General features: G+C 37.1%; 1 protein-coding gene across 2 annotated transcripts; it reads left to right on the top strand.

Moving 5' to 3' along the window:
- Positions 1–3,765: 3,765 nt before the first annotated feature.
- On the top strand, positions 3,766–16,414 carry LOC104370039 (solute carrier family 68 member 1). 2 transcript variants are annotated; one of them, XM_086622455.1, is made up of 8 exons: positions 3,766–3,936; positions 4,673–5,407; positions 7,633–7,787; positions 9,213–9,296; positions 10,577–10,692; positions 11,176–11,189; positions 11,699–11,726; positions 16,257–16,414. In XM_086622455.1, exons 1-8 carry the CDS (start codon positions 3,784–3,786, stop codon positions 16,373–16,375), a joined length of 1,404 nt encoding a protein of 467 aa, XP_086478581.1. In that variant the 5' UTR covers positions 3,766–3,783; the 3' UTR covers positions 16,376–16,414. The 2 variants fall into 2 exon arrangements, with proteins under 2 accessions (XP_086478581.1, XP_009975552.2); XM_009977250.2 differs by lacking the exons at positions 11,176–11,189; positions 11,699–11,726 and having other exon boundaries at positions 3,784–3,936; positions 10,577–10,720; positions 16,246–16,414.
- The last annotated feature ends 3,376 nt before the right edge of the window (positions 16,415–19,790 follow it).

Here is a 19,790-nt window from a genome sequence, read left to right on the forward strand (position 1 = left end):
GCCGCCCGCCGGGCAGATCGAAAGGAGCTTGCACCAATCACAGAGCGATTTCATGTCAAGCCGCCAATGACAACGAAGAGAAGGTTGGCCCGGGCTAATTACCCCCCGTCCCAGCATCCAGCTGCGCAGCCTCCAGTCAGAGGAGGTGGGTTAGTGGCTGAGAAGGGGCGGTGGTTGTCGGGGCTCTGAAGGGTTAATGGCGGGGAGCGCTTGGTAGGGGCTATTCCGAGGGGTCTGCGGCGGAGCAGAGCTGGCACAGCCCGGGGTGGGGCAGTGCAGTTAGGCGTTAGGGAGAGCTCTGGCTCTTTGTTGTCCCGTGTTGGAAGCCCCCGGGCGAGCTGAGGGACGAGCCTGTGAGGCGGGCTCGGCACCCGAGCCGCGGCTCCTCAGCCGCGTCCCCTCATCTGCGTCATGCCCCGGTGCGGGCCGCGTTCCGGGCGAGCCTTGGCGCCGGAGTGCGGAAGCGGAGGGGAGAGCGCGGCTGTCTCCGTCCAGGCGCCGGGCGCGCCGCTGGGGCGGCCGTGGCTCCCTCGCCTCCCCTGCCTTACAAGGGAGAGGGAGCCGCGTGCCGTGTGTGGGGAGCTGCTGAGGAAAAAGTACCTCGATCTGCCCAGTTCTGACAGATGAGCGCCTCCGGACTCCCAGTCCCGCGAGTTTCCGGAGCCCTCTGCCCTCCCGGAGTGGCCGCTTTGCGGCGCTGGGGCAGCCATAGCGTCGCGGGCGGGAAAGCGCGGCGGCACTCGGCGAGTTCCGCGTGCCCTCCTGCTCCGAGCGCGCTCCGTTGGCATCTCCCCTCTGCATCAGCAGCGTTCTCCCGTGGGTGGCCCCTCGGGACTAGCAGAGCGTTTGTTCGTAGCTCTGTCCTAATGTGGTTCAAGTCATGGAAGAAAGGTGAGGAAGATAACTCGTGTCCGACCAGTCTGTCAGGACTGCGGGCGTTACGCTGCAGTTGGGACCCGGGACACCAGAGCACGATCTCAGCCAGCGTGCTGCAGTCAAAATTCATTGTCGCTTGGGAATCCACTCTTCTTCTTTAGACTCATGCTCTAGTTTCTTTTAGGGATTGCCATCCAGCTCTGGGAGAAATGCAAGTGATGTCCTACTGCCTCTCACTGGTTTCAACAGTCTGGTCTTTTGGCCCATCTGTATTAACACAGTGGCAACCACTAGAAATTTCTGAAGCTGATTTGCCTTCTTCTGTGAGTCACAAAATGTCAACACCTGTGCTTTAACTTATTCAGTATTAAGGCTGACTATTAAGAAGAGGGAGGAGATACTCATGCATGATTTCATTGTAGTACAATTAAAGAGCACATCTTCTGGGAAAGGAAGTGTGGTACCACAACTTCTAATTGAAGCTATTTCATAAACAAGGTACAGGGCCAGATGTACCAATTAGTGTAAAGAGTTGTGTCAGATCCTGTGTGTTGTAATTAGTCATGGCACTAGAGGCCTGTTTGCACATTGTTAGTTTTTCTTGAAGAAATTTCAAATTTCTTGTTTCTTACTTTCAAATTTTATGAAGCTGAGGGGTCCTTTTTATTTGTGTGTAGGAAGGAATTGAGTCAAATATGATTTTAGAAATAACTTAGTTTGCTGGTAATGTTAGTGTGAAGCACTTTTATTCTTGGTGCTTATGGAATTTCAGGGAAAGGAGAGTCTCCCAGTTCTTCATTCGAAGTCTCATGCAGGGGGCTCCAGGGAAAAATGGAGATGAAATGTCTAGCTTTCCAAAAGTCCCAATATCAACTACTTAAATCACTTCATTAAGTATATTTGTGAAGGCTTGAACGTTCTTTAGAAAGTTCTTAAAAGTCGAAAGTTCTTTTAAAAAAAAAGACACTTGTCAATAACATACCGTAATGACTTTCAGAGTAATATCAAACTTATTTTAAAAAATAAACATTTCAAATGGGCATCTTTTCAATAACTTTATTCTTAATTTTAGGTTTCTTAGTAAAAGTTTGTGAAACCAAACTTGTTACAAAAAAGCAAAATTTCATCACCTGGAAATGTCTCTACAGCTCTAGTAGCTCTGTGAAAAATAAATTTGAAACTAGACATCACAATCATCTTCAAGTATCTAAAAATTCAGTCATATTCTTACAAATAAATTGGCTTTAGGGAAAAAAAACCCACTTGGTTCATGTTGTTTATCAGCTTGATTTTTTTTTTCTTATGTGTAAAGAGAAGTTATCTACTCTTTGCATATTGTTTCATATTTGAGCATCTTAAATACATAAACAAAAATGCATCCACGTTTTATTTGCTCTTTGAGAGTTCGTTTTCTGTGTTGAGGGTTGGAAAAACTGCTGTTCCGTTGTCTGCCTTAGTCAGAGTAGAAACTTCTCCCGGCCGTGCCTGATGTGCCACATTTGCCTGGCCCTTGCCTAGCGATAGGAAGGTACCATCTTCCCTTGCAGCAGCTCAGCCACTTTGTAAACCACAGGAAGGCTGGAAACAGCCTTGGCTTTCATTTCCTGTTTCTTTCACTGTCATTTTTATGAGGAGTTCAGGGAGCTGCTTATAGATCTGCTTGTCAAGCTGAACAAGCAGATATTCAAACAAAGTATTTTGATGGATATTTGAAAATTGCATTTAGGATAAAATTGCCAATATGCAGAGGAGCAACGCGTGGACCATTGACAAAGAGCAGGTTTTAAAGCTCTGGAGTTAGCATGCATAGTAAGGCTGAAATTTGAGCTTGAAGTATCTTCTAAATTAATGGCTGACACCTTCCTTCACATAGGTGTAAAGATGAATAAAGCCTCAGTTAAAAACAGATACCTGGGAGAAGTATTTTTGTATTGGGCTTATAGAATCAAATCTGGTCCAAGACCATAAAGGTAGTCATTACTCTGCTTTAAAAGCTAGAGGTTCCCTGGAGGTAGCTATTTTCATGGGATAGTTTACACCAAGCCTACCTCAGTTAATTGCTAGATAGGTGGAAAAAGTCAGCGTCTTAAAAAATTGTTGGCTGAAGACCTGCTTGATATGTTAAAGAACTCCATATTCTTGGGCTGAGTCTCGTTATTTGGATGTACTTAAAATTCTATACATGTGTAACTTGCTGGATTTCATTTATATGCAGTCTTTTACACTATGAAAATGTTTAACCTATGAAAAGATGTTTTGATTGTTTTATGATTTCTATTCGTGTTGTATTAGTTTATTAGGTGAAGGTATTGCTTCTGTGGCTTGTTAACAAGTCACATTTAAAAATACAAGGACAAAACTTGGTGTTTGTTTTGAAATAAATACTCATCTAAGTGCATGCTGCATTTGACATTCACAGCAATGGAATACATAAGGATATGAACTGAGTCACTTCATTCCTACACAGTCCATAATTTTAAAACTACGTAGCTAGCAAGAAAGATGTAAGATGTATGCAATTACTTTGAACTCTACACCAAGATTAGTGTTCGCAATAGCAGATTTTTATATGAAGTCTGTGCACTGGTTCAGAAGGGATTCTTTTAAATCTTTGTCTACCTATTCCATTGATTTTTTAGGCACTGATTATATTTAGAAATGTCACTGACTTCTTAATATTTTGCATCTATTCAGTTTTGTGCTTAGTGTCTTATAACTCAGTAAAATGTGTTTTTCATTTTTTAAAAAAAAAGGAAGTAAGAATGGGGAAATTTTCCTCTAAGAATCCATTTCTACACCTCTGAAACAAGCAAATCTCCCATGTCATTTTAATTTGGAAAATTATTCTACCAACTGTTGTAATTCTTTTTTGTAACTTGAGGAAGAAGAGAGTTGTACTTGTGGAAGATGAAGTTTGTTTGGGGAATTCATCCTAATGCGCTGGCATATTCCATGACTACGTTAGGTGCTGGAATGATGAACAGTATCTTTAATTTCTACTACGTTAAGCTTTTTCTGAATCGATACAAAATTTCAGAAGTAGCATTTCATCAAGCACAGGTATTGTACAATGGAATATTTTGATTACTATGTTGTGCTATTTGTCTATGTTATCATTACAAATTTAATTAATTTTGGATGCATGGCAAATAGTTATACTGTAAATTCATTTTAAGTTTAGTTAATTCATAAGCAATTGAAGGTACACATACAGCACGTCATTTACAGATTTTAGACTAAAAATCTCCAGACTTTAATTGCGGGAAGTAATGTTCTAAACTAATCTTGCACCTCAGCTCCATAGATATGTTTGACAGTAGTGCTTTTCTATGGACAGTTTAAGTACTGAAATACTGCCTTTACTCTGCAAGTCATTATCCACGGGAGCAACTCTTGTCATAAATGGTCTCCTGAAAGTAATGGGCCAGTTTTGAATGGGCTCATGTTTTGAATTACTTGCTGTGAGAGTAGTATTTGGGCTTTGCAAGATGAAAGCTTAGATATATAAGCTTTGAAAAAGTGAAGTCTTAGAGACAGGAGTTTATTTCACGTGTAGTTGGGTGCCTGCCTACTTATTCATCTTGTTTTTCAAAATTACTATAAACTTCTAAATACCTTTAAGAATTTGGTCTGGAGTCTGTTTTGACCTGAGAAGCTTTCTTCTTTCTTTCTTTATTCTTTGAATAGAGATTATTTTAAATAAATATGGTGTTTATTGCTTCTGTGTTTGTATAAGCTCTGCAGAAAACTCACACTAACGATAAACTCTGTTGTGTTTCTTACTTGTTTGCCACAGGTGGTATTTATGATATGGAATGCCATTAATGATCCTCTTTTTGGGTATATTCAAGATAACTCCAAATTTGCATGCTGCTCAAGACGCCAGTTTTCGATTTTATATGGAGCTCCTTTGTATGCATTAGCCTTTTTGCTTCCTTGGTTTCCTTGGAAACATTATGAAGAAGGTGACTGGCTAAGTGGCCTTCACCTCGTTGTTGCGTTATGTGCCTTTGATGGTTTGCTTACGTTTGTGCTTCTAGCGCAGTGTGCGCTCTTTGCAGAAATTTCGACAAGACACGAAAGTAGGCTTCAGCTTATTAAATATAACCAAGTAGCAACATTAATTGGATCAACAAGCATTCTTTTTTGTGGGCTCGTGTCAGATAATATGGAAAATTTTGCCTACTTTCAGGCTTTTGCTGTTTTGATTGCAGCATTAGCAACAGCTTGTATGTGTTACACAGGCAAGTACAGCACTAGTCAGTATGAGCAGAGAGAAGTTTGTACAGAGAATGGTAATCTGGGAAACAGTGATGGAGCTCTCTCCTGGTCCTCTGTAATTTCATTGACAAAACAGATTATGACAGAGAAAAACTTTTTATTTTTTGTAACTATGAACTTCTTCCAAGTCTTCCACCTAGCCTTCTGCAGCAATTTCATGATGATCTTTGCGGATAATCTTATTCCTAAGGATGTCCTTTCTTCCTCAGTAAGAAGTATGATGTATGGAGCAGGCTTTATCTGTCCTCAGGTAGGTAGTTACACTTTTTTGTTTCAAAATATGAAAACATAATGTTTTACCAGCTTTCATTAGTTTAAGGTATCCATTTACACTGTTGAAAAATGCCATGTTCAGCATAAGCCATTGGCCATACTGAGAAACAAATCTAGCTCACCAAGGCTCTAAAAGAAGAAAATACCTCTGTATAGAGGCTAACCAAATGTAAGAGTAGGGTAGGGAGAAAGGACAAGCAGGCAGTCTGGTAGAATGTCTGTTTGCAAGAATGTGAGATGTGAGCATGCAGGAGAGAATGTTTTGTACCCTACAGGGTTTATAATACCTAAGTGTAAAGTAATGAAAAACATGGTCAAGATAAAAAAGTTTCTAAAGGCAAAATCTGTAGAATTCTGAATTCTTTTCTCTTTGGTTTTGATTTGTGATACATAATGAAAGAATAATCTCTTCTTCTGTAAGTTTCTGCGATAAACTACACAAAACACCAGAAAAATTATTAGGTATTAAAAGCATTGTTGAAATACATGGTGTCTCAGTCATGGGAACCAACCAGAAATCTAGATAGCTGCTTTTGGAGAAAAACACATTCCCATTTATTTTGTTCTTTGCTGTCTTGGTCAGCTATGTTTACTGGGGAGAGAGAGAGAGAGATACTTTCAAGACCCAAATCGGGGATGGGGAGAGGAGTAACGAACTGCAAAAAAAAAGAGAAAGAGAGCTCAAACAAGTAATGCGTGAGAACAAGAAAAGCAGGAAAAATATGTCCCACAGAATGTAAACACAGTTATCTGCAGTAAATAAAAAAATTCTCCTGTTCATTTCCTTCTAACTTCTTTCACTGGATCTTTTAAAACTTTCACTGTGTTTACTTGTTGGATTGCTCAAAAACTGAGTATCCTGACTTTCATCACAGGTGCTGATGATCAGAATTTCTGAAAATCAGGCTGTTATGTTCATTAAGTTGTAATGTTTTCAGTAAGTGAAATCTAAAAGAAGATGCATCGAAGTGCAACTCGAATTCACAGCTCAATTTCAGTTACCGTTTTGGCTTTTGCATGTGTAACATACAAATCCTAAATATACCTTCTCTGTTCCATAATTCCTAAAGATCTGTAATTTCAACTTTTATCCTTACCACAGATTTAACAGTTTTTTCTGTAACTCAACAGTTAGCTGATGAACTTTGGAAATAAATCAGAAACTGCAGAAGTTAAGAAAGCTTATATAATTTTACACTCAATATATAGCAATCACTACTGTTGATAAAATCAGTGTGACACTGTGTAACAAACAATCTTTCAGAAAATGCATCTCTCTCTGCTCCCCAGAGGCTCGTTGTCTAGAAGATCACTGAACTGTAGAGAGTTTGCTGTGACCTTATTTTTCTCAGGTTTTGTCCTTTTGAGCTCAAGATATAGTAAGAGAATTCTCTGGTGGCAATGTCCTGAACTTCACTTACTGGAAAAGCACCCAACCCACGTAAAATTAAAGCTTCTTATGAACTGTGCTTCAGTGGCCTGCACTAAACTAGAATTCAGCTTCTGTCTTAGGTTCCTTTTAGTAGTAGCTGGGAAGAATAAAACTTGCCTACAAGGGAAATCTAGTTGCTGAAACATAGGTAAACAAATTTAAATTTGCATCATTACATTAGTATTTTTCTTAGAAATAATGCAGTCTTGGAAACATGCAGGTAATTAGGAATTTTCTAAATTGTAAGTACTTCCTGAGACAGGGCTATTTCCCAATTACAGGGAGACAAGGTCATGTTTTTTACAATAACATGCATTACATAATGCATTGCCACTTCTAGTGTAAGCACTTTTCTGCAAAATGCCTGAAAACAGCCAGGGGGAGGAGTATGTTTAAGTTTCTTACAACGAAATTTTTTTCTTTTACCAACTTTCCAGATTTGTTTTACCTCTCTCATCCTTGGTATAAGTAGAAAACTTTGACTTTAGCATCCTGGTTTTATTTGTTATAAGTATTTAAAGAGAATTCTTTCCTGTTCTTCGTCTGAACATTATACTGTTCATCTCTGTAACACAGAAGGAAGGAGAAACTTTGTAGAGTTTGTGAGTATTTTTTGTGACAGTGATGAGAACAACATACATGTAGATGGTGACATAGGCTCATATAATAAAAAGAACATAATGCATTGCAAAATGTCCTATTTAAAGTCCTAACGCTGAGATATCGTACTATATCTTTTCATCATATATGTGTATATATTATCTTTTCAGTGCCTTGTTCTTCTCAGTCAAGCTTCATTGAAGAAGTTTGGTTATTACAGAATCATCTTGTTTTCCTTTTACATTGAAGGAGTAGCTGCTGCTGTCATGTTTATTCTAGGGCCAGAACACTATTATCTGTTGGCATTTTATCTCACAGCAAACATGTAAGTAAATACACTTCCCTATTCATAGATATGGCTTAAATAATTCTAACAGTGGACACTTGCTTTTAATAGCGTGAAGATTTTGCCACTGCTTTTATGGTTTTCTTTCTGTTCTATTTCACTTGTCAGAAAAGTTGGAACTCCAGTTACAACTTTTTTCAGCTTTCATTTTATTCTGCTTCAGCTTTTAATTTCTACTTGGAAAAAAAAACAAAAAAGCCTTAAAAATGAACAGTAATTAAGGTTTGCAGCCACATGCCTCCAGCCACATATCTGCTTTAACATGAAATTCAAGGGAAGCAGAACCTGGTCTTATCCACATAGACGCCAAAGATCTCAGTAGGGGAACTCTTCAGAGACTGTTTACTAGGAAAGCTCAGACCTCATTTTGTATTGCATGAACATTTGTGTGTTGCACTGCAAAACAAATACTGATGTGTTAGATATCTGTTAGGTAACCAATACTGAGTCACGTTTTCACTGGCACTGGGTAAGTATGAGGCCAAGAAGTAATATTTTCACAGCAATATGCTATGATACATGGAAAACCTAATTTTAAGATAATGACCTGTTTGTATCAGAATATCGTTACAACAATTTGTTTTTATTCTTAATTTTCTATTTCATTGCTTTCTTTCTACATGTTCTTTCCTACCCTCCTTCATCTTCTTTTCTCCCCGTTTTCATTCTTATTTTCAGTATTTCTCTCATGGGCTACTCTAACACTGAATTTTGTGAGGAGTAAGTTGAATTTCATTACCTGCCTACTTTAAATTATGGAGATATATTTTGATTTCCCCAGGAAAAAATTCTAAGGTACCTAAAGACTCTGTGTTTAAAGTGCTAACTGTTCAAAGCCTCTCGTAAGTAAAAGCTAATCACACCCAAAATTTAGTAAGACAGAAATCCTACCATGTAAGCTTTTGGTTTCCATTAGCAGTTGTTAAGAATTGGCTTTGTGTGTGTTTAAATGCATGTACATATAATGTAAATACATATATAGGAATGCTTATAAAATATTTTTACTCTTCTAATTCTCCCAGTTTGAAGTTTGTCTTCCATATAGTCTTTCCAATAATGCTCATGTCCTTTTCAGATTTCAAGAGGAAATTTTCTGTTTCTCTTTCTTCTAATGTGTTTCTTTTCTCCATGTCATTTTAAATGACAGTAATTGATAATCTCAAGCAAGTCTTTATGACCTTTTGCACCAGTGTCCAGGAAAAAAAGCAAAAAACCCCACATTTTAGGTTTGCATATCGATTTCTAATTCTCAATTGAGAACAGATCTAATAATGCTTTCAGAGCTGCTGAATCACATGTGTATTTGCAGAAATGTCAGTGTTTGTGTTAGAATGTCAGTTACTATGCAATTATGAAAGTGTATGTAAGAACTATGACCATCTTAAATATTTTGTCTTTCTTTAGGGTAGTTGTACAAGCTTCATTTAGTTTGTTCAATTTGCCTTTGGCAGATATTGTCGATGCAGATTTAATAAAGCATAAGCGGAGGTATGTCGGTCTTAACTGGTTTTCTTTAAATATGCTATTTGCCATGCTAGTCCTTTGTAAAACAGATTATGTCAAAGTAGAGGCAGTAAATGGTCATGGATCCTTGACACAGAAGGATTTTTTGTAAGACCAACTTAGCATAAGTAAAGATAAGAACTTGAATAAAGTTTCCTGCAGGTACTTCAGCAGAGTAATTTAAACAGATTATTATGTCACTTCTAGTTTTAAATATACTGTAGTATAAGCCAAGTCCTTCAGTTTTTTGTGTGTATTTTTGTTAGCTTCAATTTCTTTATTTTTTAACTATATACATCTATTGTCACTTATGGCGTTTTCTGAATAAGGCCTTTCTGACATGGCAAAAGTGCTTAGAAAGCATTGCCTGTGCTACTTGAAGTCTAAATTTCAAAGTCTAACTGGTTGCTGTTATCTCTCTGAAATAAAAACTGATAAAAGCTGGAGAGGGACTTTTTACATGGGCGTGTAGTGATAGCACAAGGAGCAATGGCTTTAAACTGAAAGAGGGGAGATTTAGATTAGATATAAGGAAGAAATTTTTCACTCAGAGGGTGGTGAGGCAATGGAAGAGGTTGCCCAGAGAAGTTGTGGCTGCCCCATCCCTGGAAGTGTTCAAGGCCAGGTTGGATGAGGCTTTGGGCAACCTGGTGTAGTGGGGGGTTTCCCTGCCCATGGCAAGGGAGTTGGAACCAGATGATCTTTGAGGTCCCTTCCAACCCTAACCATTCTATGATTCTAAAACCCGCTGTGACGTAGCATATTACAACTCATGGATCTTTTGGATTTTTATCAAAGTACAGATAACTTCCTGTTGGTTCCATCAATGTTTATATAAGTGCAGGTTCAATCCTGGTCACTGTATTACAGGACTTGACCCTCAAAGGTGAGAGCTATTGCTTTCATGAAGAAAAAAAATGCCTCTTTTTCTGGCCTCGTGCATGTAAAGTCTTAAGTTGTAATTAATTCTCCATGCACTGCTCAGTCTAACTTAATTTCAGTAATTCCTTAATTTGTACAAAGTTGAAGTGGAGTGCAAGTCATTTCAGAATTGGGGCCAAGTTGTATATATACCCCAGAGGTTTATTACCTTTCCTTTCCAAAGAAAATTAAATTTCATTATGATAGCTGATCTGTTTGCTATAATGTGTGAACTATAAAGCTTAGCGTTTGTGTATTAACAGGATTTTAAAAATCACTTTTGTAATTAATATTCTAATAAGTTTGTGTTGTGCATTTGTTTTTTTTTCCCCTAAATATTTTAGATCACCACTTTCCTCTATGGTTTTTGGTACCAATGCTTTATTTACCAAGCCTGCCCAATCTTTGGCCCCAATGCTTGTGGTTACAATACTAAATCAATTTGGATATGAGAACCTGAGTAATGAAGTTGCGCGACTTGATCCAAGGTGAGTTCAAAAGGGATACTTTAAATCATAGAAATTAACGTGCAATAATCCTGTCATCTAAAAAGCAAATTAATCTGCAATTAGTTTGCATCAACTGCACTCCAAAAATATGAGTGCTTTAAAAATATTTTCCAGTTGTTTACCTGTATAGAAATAGAAATGTTTTCTAGATTTTTTTAAGAATAAATCATTTATTCTTAAATGTATATATACATGAGGATAACTACCTAATTTTGAAAAACAAAGGATGCATTTCAGGTTAACCATCTCCTGTTCTATTGCAAAAAAGAAAAAATGTTTGAGATCACCAAATACCTTTTATTAAGATACATGTTGTCCTGGCTTCTGTGTTTTGTTTGTCTTCTAAAGCTACTTCCTTAAATATATAATCCTAATCGGGTTGCATTTAAGATATATTTTTGTTTGAGAGAAAGAAGTATAATCACTGGAGGGAGTGAATTTGCCCCAAGTAGGAGTATAAGGTTGGCTTCAATACTACTTACCATTCTAATGCTAATGATTTCATTGCAGTCTCTGGAGACCTTAATACACAGCATAAGGCTGTGGTTGCTAGTTAGCACATTGGAAATGCATGGGCTTTTAATAAAATAAATTAACAGTGAGTCAGTACACTGAAAGGGTCATAGGCTATTTATTTATGACCAACAAGAGGAGGTGGCAACATAAGGAATAACTGAAGTCAAGACTAAAAGGCAAAAATCAGTCCTGATTAGGATTTGCTTAAGAGAACATGAATATCCTGAGAACTACATAGCTCTCCTAAATTTTGAGTAGAAACCTTAAAAAACACATGGAAGGCAATCATATATGAACTTTTGTAGAGATACCTCTTGAAGGATAAATGACTGGTTATGCCTCACCTAAGGCTAGGAGAATGTTTCATATTTGAGGAATTTTCTAAAAAAATGTATGAGGAGAAGCATGACATAAAAGGATAACAGGTGGCCTTCAGAAAAGCATCCCGACGCAAGCAAAGAAGGCTTAAGTTTGAAGCTATGTGTGAGAACATTTAATTTTATTTTAATGCATTCTGTAGATAGCCAGGCAGTGAGATGATGTGAAGAGGACATGAGCCTCATTAGAATGTCAAATAAGATGAGTGATTTTTGCAGAAGAGTGGTAGGTTGAACTAGATGTGGATATAAGAGGGCTGAATATATTCATCTTGATGATTCAGAGAAATTTAGATTTGAAACATAAAAACTGCAGTTCTGATCCCTTTCAGTCAGAGAAATGATCCCTTTGTGGATGGATTTTAAATCACAGTAGCTATAAATCTGTTGCTCAGGGAGGTTGTGGACTCTCCATCCTTAGAAATATTTGAACGCCATCCTGGGCAGCTGGCTCTCTGTGGTGCTGCTTGAGTTGGGATTTGGAGCAGGTGACCTCCAGAGGTCCCTTCCAACCTCAACCATTCTTTGATTCTGTTTCTGTGAACAAAGTTCCAGTAGTTAATGACAGTGAAAATATGGGTATGATACAGTTACAGACAGGCAGTGGCTTTTTATACACAGATACTGCTGTAGCATTAGTTTTCTTCCACAGTTATTTCACAGATCCTCTTACAAAGCAAAAGAATCTTAATAAGGTGTATCTTTTTATCTGTGTTTAGTTTGGGTTTTTTTTTGTATGTTTTGTATGTTAATGTTCTGTGGAGTGAATGGAAAAAAGTATTAGCAGACCATCAGTGGTCTCCTTCAGTAATGTTCAGATGTCTCCTTTATCTTTCCCTCCAGCATCAAAAGTTTGAACATTGTTTTTTGTATTCTCAGCAACTTTCCAGGCTTTTGCTGTAGTAAAACACATTTTCCAGCAGTGAGTTTACAGTTGAAGATTATGGAAATAAGCTTTTCTTGTTCACACTGATTTTTGTGTAATATTGTCATTGCATTTCCTCATTCCTCATTTCTTGATATATTGCTTACTCAAGACTACATGGAATGCTGGAGCTTACAGACTTTCTGGATGACTTCAGCTTGCATATGAAAAAAAAGGTCATAGCTTACAGGAGAAGGCTGTGTCTTTTTCTCCCCTACTTCATTTATCTTACACATTTGATAGCATTTTATTAATAGCATACTGCCTTCAGAAGTGGGCTTCATAAATATTCTGTCTTTAGTGCTCATCTTACACTGTATAAAAAAAAAAATCTGTCAAAAGCGATCTGCTGGGACAAATCGTGTATCTTCTGATGCGTATGCCTCCAGCAAAAATTCTGTAACACAACATACCTCACCTGCACCTCCTCATCATTCCAGTGATAACATTTTGTTTCTTCATCTATGTGGTATTATGACTCCTTGACATCCTCCGTGATCCGGATGTTTCATTATTGCGTCATTAGAGTACCAAAACTCCATTAAGGGTACCAGCCAACTGTAAGTTGCCGGTTTTTAAGCTTTGCCTGTCTTTTGTTGCCATCGTGCTGTTGAGTAATTCACACATGTATGTTCTCTGCCTCAGTAAAGACCACATTCCTGAGCAGCTTAATAGGACAACTGGAATGTTATGAGTGAAATTCTTATCCCAGAAGACCTTGGAGACAATAGTTCATCATCATCTTGATGGCTTCGGTTACAGTTGTATTCTGCAGGGCACCCAAGCTGGTAAGACAGTGAAGAGGTTTTATGCAGAAAGTAAAAGTCTAAAAGAAAAGAAAATTCAGTCCTCTTTTTCTTTCGTCTGTGAGGTATCACAACACCTCCAGATGGATGGTTAAGATTCATGAGAAAATGCTTATCACTGAACAGTGATCCCAGTGCTGTACTAGACCAGGCATTCCAAAGACTTGGACTGTCTTTCTCTTCCTCAGTACTGAAGCCTTTGTATTGACCATTAACATCACCAACTTCTTACTTACCAGTATTTACTTCTGCCTCAATGGTAGTATCTTAGTCGCAGTGATGTCTTCTTCCTTATGAGCAATCCAGTATCTCTTGGTTTTGCCTCTGGTATCATAACTCTGAAGTGTGACTTCTGCTACAAATAGTGTATCTCTTTTCCAGAAGTCTTCTTGCTTTTTGGTGTAACTTTTTTCACACATAAGTTTGGTCTACATATTGTGCACAATTCTATATGTGTTACACATTAATATATACATTATACCACATTCTTAAAGAAAATGGTCACTACGCATCAGTTAAGCATTTCGTAGTGGAAGCTAGCTTAAGAAGTATTTTTTAACATCCTTAAAATTTGAGCAATAGCTTGCAGAATGGAGTGGTTCTGGTTTGGTTGTTTTTTCTTCTTTTGGTTCGTCATCATAGCAAAGCATTACCTGCCCCATATGGCTTAGGGTTCTTGTTTTGTTTTGTTTCGGTTTTTTGGTTTGTTGGTTGGTTTTGGGTTTTTTTGCTATAGAAAAGAGACCTAGTTTAAAATCTCCCTCTTCTGGACAGCCACTGCAACTACAGTTAAATGGTCTTCAAAGTATGCTTTTCAAATTCGTTCTTCAGAAGAAGTTATTCGACAGCAACTCTTCATTATTTCTTGCAGGCACTTTAAATTGCTGATGCTTTCACATTCAATTACTGGACTACATCACATTCTATTCAGAGTGACATTAGGGCTGTTTAGTGAAAGATTGTATGTTTTACTCCTGCATGTGCAAAAACTGTAGACATGGACATTTCTGAAATTACTGTTCAGCCCTTGATTTATCCCAGTCCCTTAATGAAATATTTTCCCATTCCTTGTTCTGTGTACTATAAATATTTCTCATAATTCCTGCAGTAACTAAAGGTTTTACAGTACAATAGGTAATATTTTCTTAAACCAATATTGTTCCAATGAAACCAAATCATGATTGCACCAGTGTGAGTGATTTGGCAGATGTTCTCTCTTTTTTTGTCCTTCCTGAAGTCCTTGTACAAAGGCAGAATAATTTTAGTACTGAAAACTGCAATCCTCTTTAGTGTGCAGAACTGGTGAAGCACAAACCCCAACATCCTGTTAACAGTGTCCGAGTGCTGTTTTCATCTTTAGATAGGCAGGTAATTTTTCTGTGGCATCTCCGCTGACCCTGCTCGTACAGTTAACTACTGGCAGTTGTGACACTGGTGTGCGTGATGCGGGCCCTTGTTTACTTGTAGGTGGACTGAATGCAATGGAATACAGGCCAGTTAGCAACAACCAAATGGTAAATTATTATCACTGTCAATGAACATTGGCTATGGACCAGTGACCTGCTAGTGAACACTTCCAGTCTTAAAAGCAATTGCCCCAGTGATTAAGTAATTCACTTGTAAGGCTGTAGGTTTTTGTTTTCTCTTGTAGCTTTAGCATGTACATGACTTAAGACAAACTGTGATCATTGTATGAGTGTGTGTATGTACTAAGGAATAAATCTGGGCTATGTTGCAGGTTGCAAGCATTTTTTCTGTTAAATGCAGTGAGACATGAGTTTATATTTCCATGATCCAGAGAAAAATCTTAGATTTTATTCAAAAGCCTGCTCAAGTTAATGAGAGGGTATTTTCACAGATTCCAGTTATTTTGGATCATGTCCATAGCTGTTCTGTGAGTCTCCTATCTCATCCCTGAATGCTAAAGGAAAAAAAACACAAAAGAAGAGAAAATAACATAAACTGCCTTATTTAAGTTCATTTAGGGGTTGTTTCTCAGCTTGAGTTGACTTTCTTGATATTTAAGTAATTAGAAACCAATAATTAACAATGCCAGTAGATAATGATTCTAGCTACTAGATGAATGCCTAAATGTATGCTTTGAGCTGTCAGAAACCATACACTTCATACAAGTGTACACTTCCTATATTTTCTTTTTTGATCCATATTTGCTGATCCTTTTACCTCTTATTCTTTAGAGAAGATTTAGATGAGGAAATACCATGCATCCATGAGAATAACTGAAAATCAATGTTCATTTAACATGTATTTTTTGTATGGTTTATAGTATCTTGTAATCATTTATCTTAAACCAAAATTAAATAAGGCTTGACATTTCATTCCTAGCACTCAGCACCTGTAACAACACACTGTGGATAGCCAGTAGCACAGATTTTAACTTAAATAAAATAATTTCATGTTAAAATGTTTGCTTCCATTTCCTGCTTGTCTTTCTCTTCCAGATTCTTCAGTCTTAGTAAACCTTTTAAGATGCTCTGTTCTATAATTGGATTATATTGCTTAAATTGACTTCTGTATTATATACTACAGATGTGTAATAAAAGTAGTGAACAGGATTTCTTAGGTTGCCTACAGTGTATTAAAATTAACTCTTTCTCTGCTAATTACCTAATTTCCTCCCAGCTATTATGAAAGGAGCAAACAACATAAAATACCTATTTGTATGTATGTATAGGTATATAAATGAAATACCTTTTATATCTAAGACATTTATTTTTTTTATTTAGAATTGATTATACACAGTAACGTGTATACTGTGTATGTGTATATAATGTGAATGTTTAAAAATAATTTGTTGTGAATTGACCATGAAAGTTATCTTCGTCATCTTGAAAGCTGTGTTTTCATCTTCTTCACCAGTTTGTTTTTAGGTCTTCATGATGCCATGTTCTATTTGATCTGTCTGGTTCCACTTTGCATTGCAGTCATACAGATCCTGACGTGGACTCCCTTTTCAATCCAGAATAGTCATGTGACAGCCATACGCTAAATAGGTAACAGTTGGTCACTAAATCTCTGCTGAACTGTGCCACAGAAGAATTAGTGTGTTTTAAATGTGAAAAAGCAAAATTGCATTAAGTGGACTATTAGACAATTTGAGCCATTTCAATAAAAGTCGCATTCTTCAGTCTATAGAGACTATAACACAGATCACGTTCAGCCTTAACACAGAGTTTTTTCTGCTTCAGTTGTGTGCCTTTAATGGACTTTACCATTAATTATAAATAAAGTAATTTCTGGTGACTGTTAACTCCTTTCAAGAATGGATATGGCAGATCAGGTAAAGGAATCCCAACTCAGCAGCTGGAAATCAAAGGAACTGTATTTTCTTAAGCTTACTGAAAGGTGGTGGATTAATTCTGCTGTACTGATAGAACAAATCCAAGCACGCACATATTGAATCAAACTCTACCTGCTTAGTACTGTTATATTGGCAAAAACATTTGCTGTGCTGACAGTTGAAGTTAATTTCTGACTAATTCTTACTAAAATCTTTTCAATTAAGCTTTTAAATGGATCCTGTGATTTTTTTATAAAATAAAGTTTTTTGGAGAAAATTTCAGAAACATCGAATCCCCTCTTTATTTCACACATGTTGCAATGGTGAAATACATTAGCATGTTTACAATAGTCCTGTTTAATATTCTTTTTCCTCCAATATATCCAGCGTGTAATTGTGTAATGAAAGATAGCTTAAATATAATATGATCAATTAATTTTTGTTCTTTGTTTTGCCTGGACAAACATAATTTTAGAAGCACCTTTCTTATGGAGTGCCAGTCACCTGAAAGTACAAGAAGATGCCATGTATGTATCCTGGTATTGGAAGTGCTGAGCCAGCTCATTTCTATGGCTCTCCATTTATCATGCTAGGTGACTTGGAAAAGCAAGGAGTGTAAGAAGCTACACTGCATTTTGGTGGACACTAGCGTAATTTCAAGAAGAGGTTTGAGATTTGAAATACCAGTGTTGAAAAAAACAGTCTTTTGTGCCTCAGTTTTCACATTTGCTGAGTAGAAACAACATTGTTTCCTTGCCTTTTTTGAAGTGCAAAGTGCTTTCAAAGCGATGAGTGAAAAAGTGGGACAGCACGGTTAAATATTTAGAAATCCATGTGAACCCTTCGATAGGAATATGAAGACTTATGTTAGAATGTAAGAAGCCAGACGTGTGATGAAATTTTAAGTTGCGTCATCTGGTTTTTATCTCTGTCTTGTCAGAAGTACCATTATTCATTTGCGTTGGACATGCTAATAGCATGACATACACATGCTGGTGTCACTTGTATTTACATATCCAAAGAATATTTACACAAATACCAGAGTGGATATGGACTGTGTGTTTAGATTCTGAATTTTAAAAGATTTATTGCATTGTATTTATGAATTTACTGCCTGAAATGCAGAAGGGGGAAAAAGATGAAGGACAAAAATCTGAAGAAATTTAAGTTAATGTAGTCTTTGATTATATGAAACTCTTTTCTCCCTGACAATTCCTTTAAAATGGTACTAAATAACTTCAAATAATTTTATTTTTCTTTACTGTTTCCATATTTCCTAAATTTCATATGTTCATCCTATCCTCATAGAATATATATTTTGGTAGGTGAAAATCTTATTGTTCCACAAAAAGGAACTTAGATGACTGTATCTATTACTTAGTTCTAACATTAAATTATTAGAACGTAGTGTACAACTGGAAGAGTACTGTGTTATACAACAGGAAAACTAATAACTGGTTTTGAGTCAAATTTAGTCCAATAATTCTTTGAAATGATCAGAATTAATTTTTCTGGAAAATGTTTGATAAAGATACCATTTTATTTGCTGAAATAAGAAAAGAGGAAGGGGCGATGTGACTGAAGGCACAGTGTGAAAAGCCTTTATAAACTGCTGCACCTTTAGAATTCAGATAGGAAAAGTACATAGTCAAAGATTTCTGAGGAAGACAGCCTTAAGATATGAGAGATTAACTGTGTAGAATGAACTCGTTTAGAAAACAAATCCAAGAAATACAATACAAATTGTTTAGTATGTAAAATGCTAATAATTTTGCAAATTACTAGATTTATTATTCTCCCATTTGCCTGTCCTGTCTCTCTTGCTGTACGGGCAAGAAAAAAGTGTCTTTCATCACACCAGTATTCCATCCAAAAGAGGACTGGAAAAGTGCTTTAAATTCCAGTGGTGGTCTTATTACAAGACTAGAAGGTTGGCAGTGTGTTATGATTGACATCGCTTATTCTCCTTTTCTCTGTCACCCCCTAAACTTTGTTATCCTCTACTAAGCCTACAGGATTGGTTTTGGCCATGAATCAAGTAAAGGATGATCAAAGGCAAAAGTTCAGTGTCTTGCAACAGCTGGTTTGTCTGCTTTCTCTCCTTTTTCGCTAGTAGTATCTGAGCTTGAAGGCCTGCTGCTGGAAAAATGCCCCAATTTAATCTTGATAATTTATGAGTGTCTAAAATAGTCTCATAACAGATAAAGAGGATTTAAGTGTGTATAATGTAACATATGAAATGCTGTGATAACTTCAGAGAATGAGAAACCTGATTCCTGAATCCCATTCTTAGAGTTTCTCTATAAATTCCAAGAATTTGGATCTTAATACACTGGATTAATTTTATTTATTGAAAATCAATAGGAAAAAGTGTCTACTAGATTTAAAAGGATGTTACCTAATAGACACTAAAGAATGTTAGTCTAATATAGTAGTAATATAATATATGGTTAGTGATAGAGTGAAAACATTGGACAAACGATAACAGAACATATTTAATTTTAAGTAGGAAAAAATAGATTTATAGTTTGTGGAGCTTACAGGCCTGCCTCTGTTCTTGTCTTGTACAAAAGGACCTTCCCAGTCTCCTGCTGTGCTGGTTTTGGAACTGCTCAGTAGTTCATGAATATACTATGTTGACATGGCTAGTAGGATGTTTACATTTGACCACGGCTGTATAGCTTAATGGGTGCTGTCAGGAAAGACAAGCAGGAAGGGGAAGGAACAGTTGAGATAAGCCACATCTCCACAAGTACTTATGAGCTCTTTCTTACAGAATTAAGCCAGCTCAGGAAAAAAACTCAGTATTACATGCAGTCAAAAGAATCCTAGCTGGTTTTGTGAAGGAACATACAACTGAGTCTGGGGGGTGTTGTCTTACAGAGCTGGACAGACCCACCACTGCGCTTCCTGGCTTATCTTTGGGAGAGAGGATTTTAGATATGTATCTGTTTGTTTATCTTAAAGACCTCTTTCTGGTAATCTCTACTCATATTTAAATAATGGAAAGTTGTTTTATCGCTGTACTTGATCAGGAAAGTTGCAGATTTACATCCTGGAATACCTGAGGCTGTGCAGCCAGCTGGCACTGTGAGTCCTGCTCCAGAAGACCAAGCTCCTTGTG

Source organism: Tauraco erythrolophus, chromosome 17 (genome assembly GCF_009769465.1).
Source record: "Tauraco erythrolophus isolate bTauEry1 chromosome 17, bTauEry1.pri, whole genome shotgun sequence".
Classification (NCBI taxonomy): domain Eukaryota; kingdom Metazoa; phylum Chordata; class Aves; order Musophagiformes; family Musophagidae; genus Tauraco; species Tauraco erythrolophus.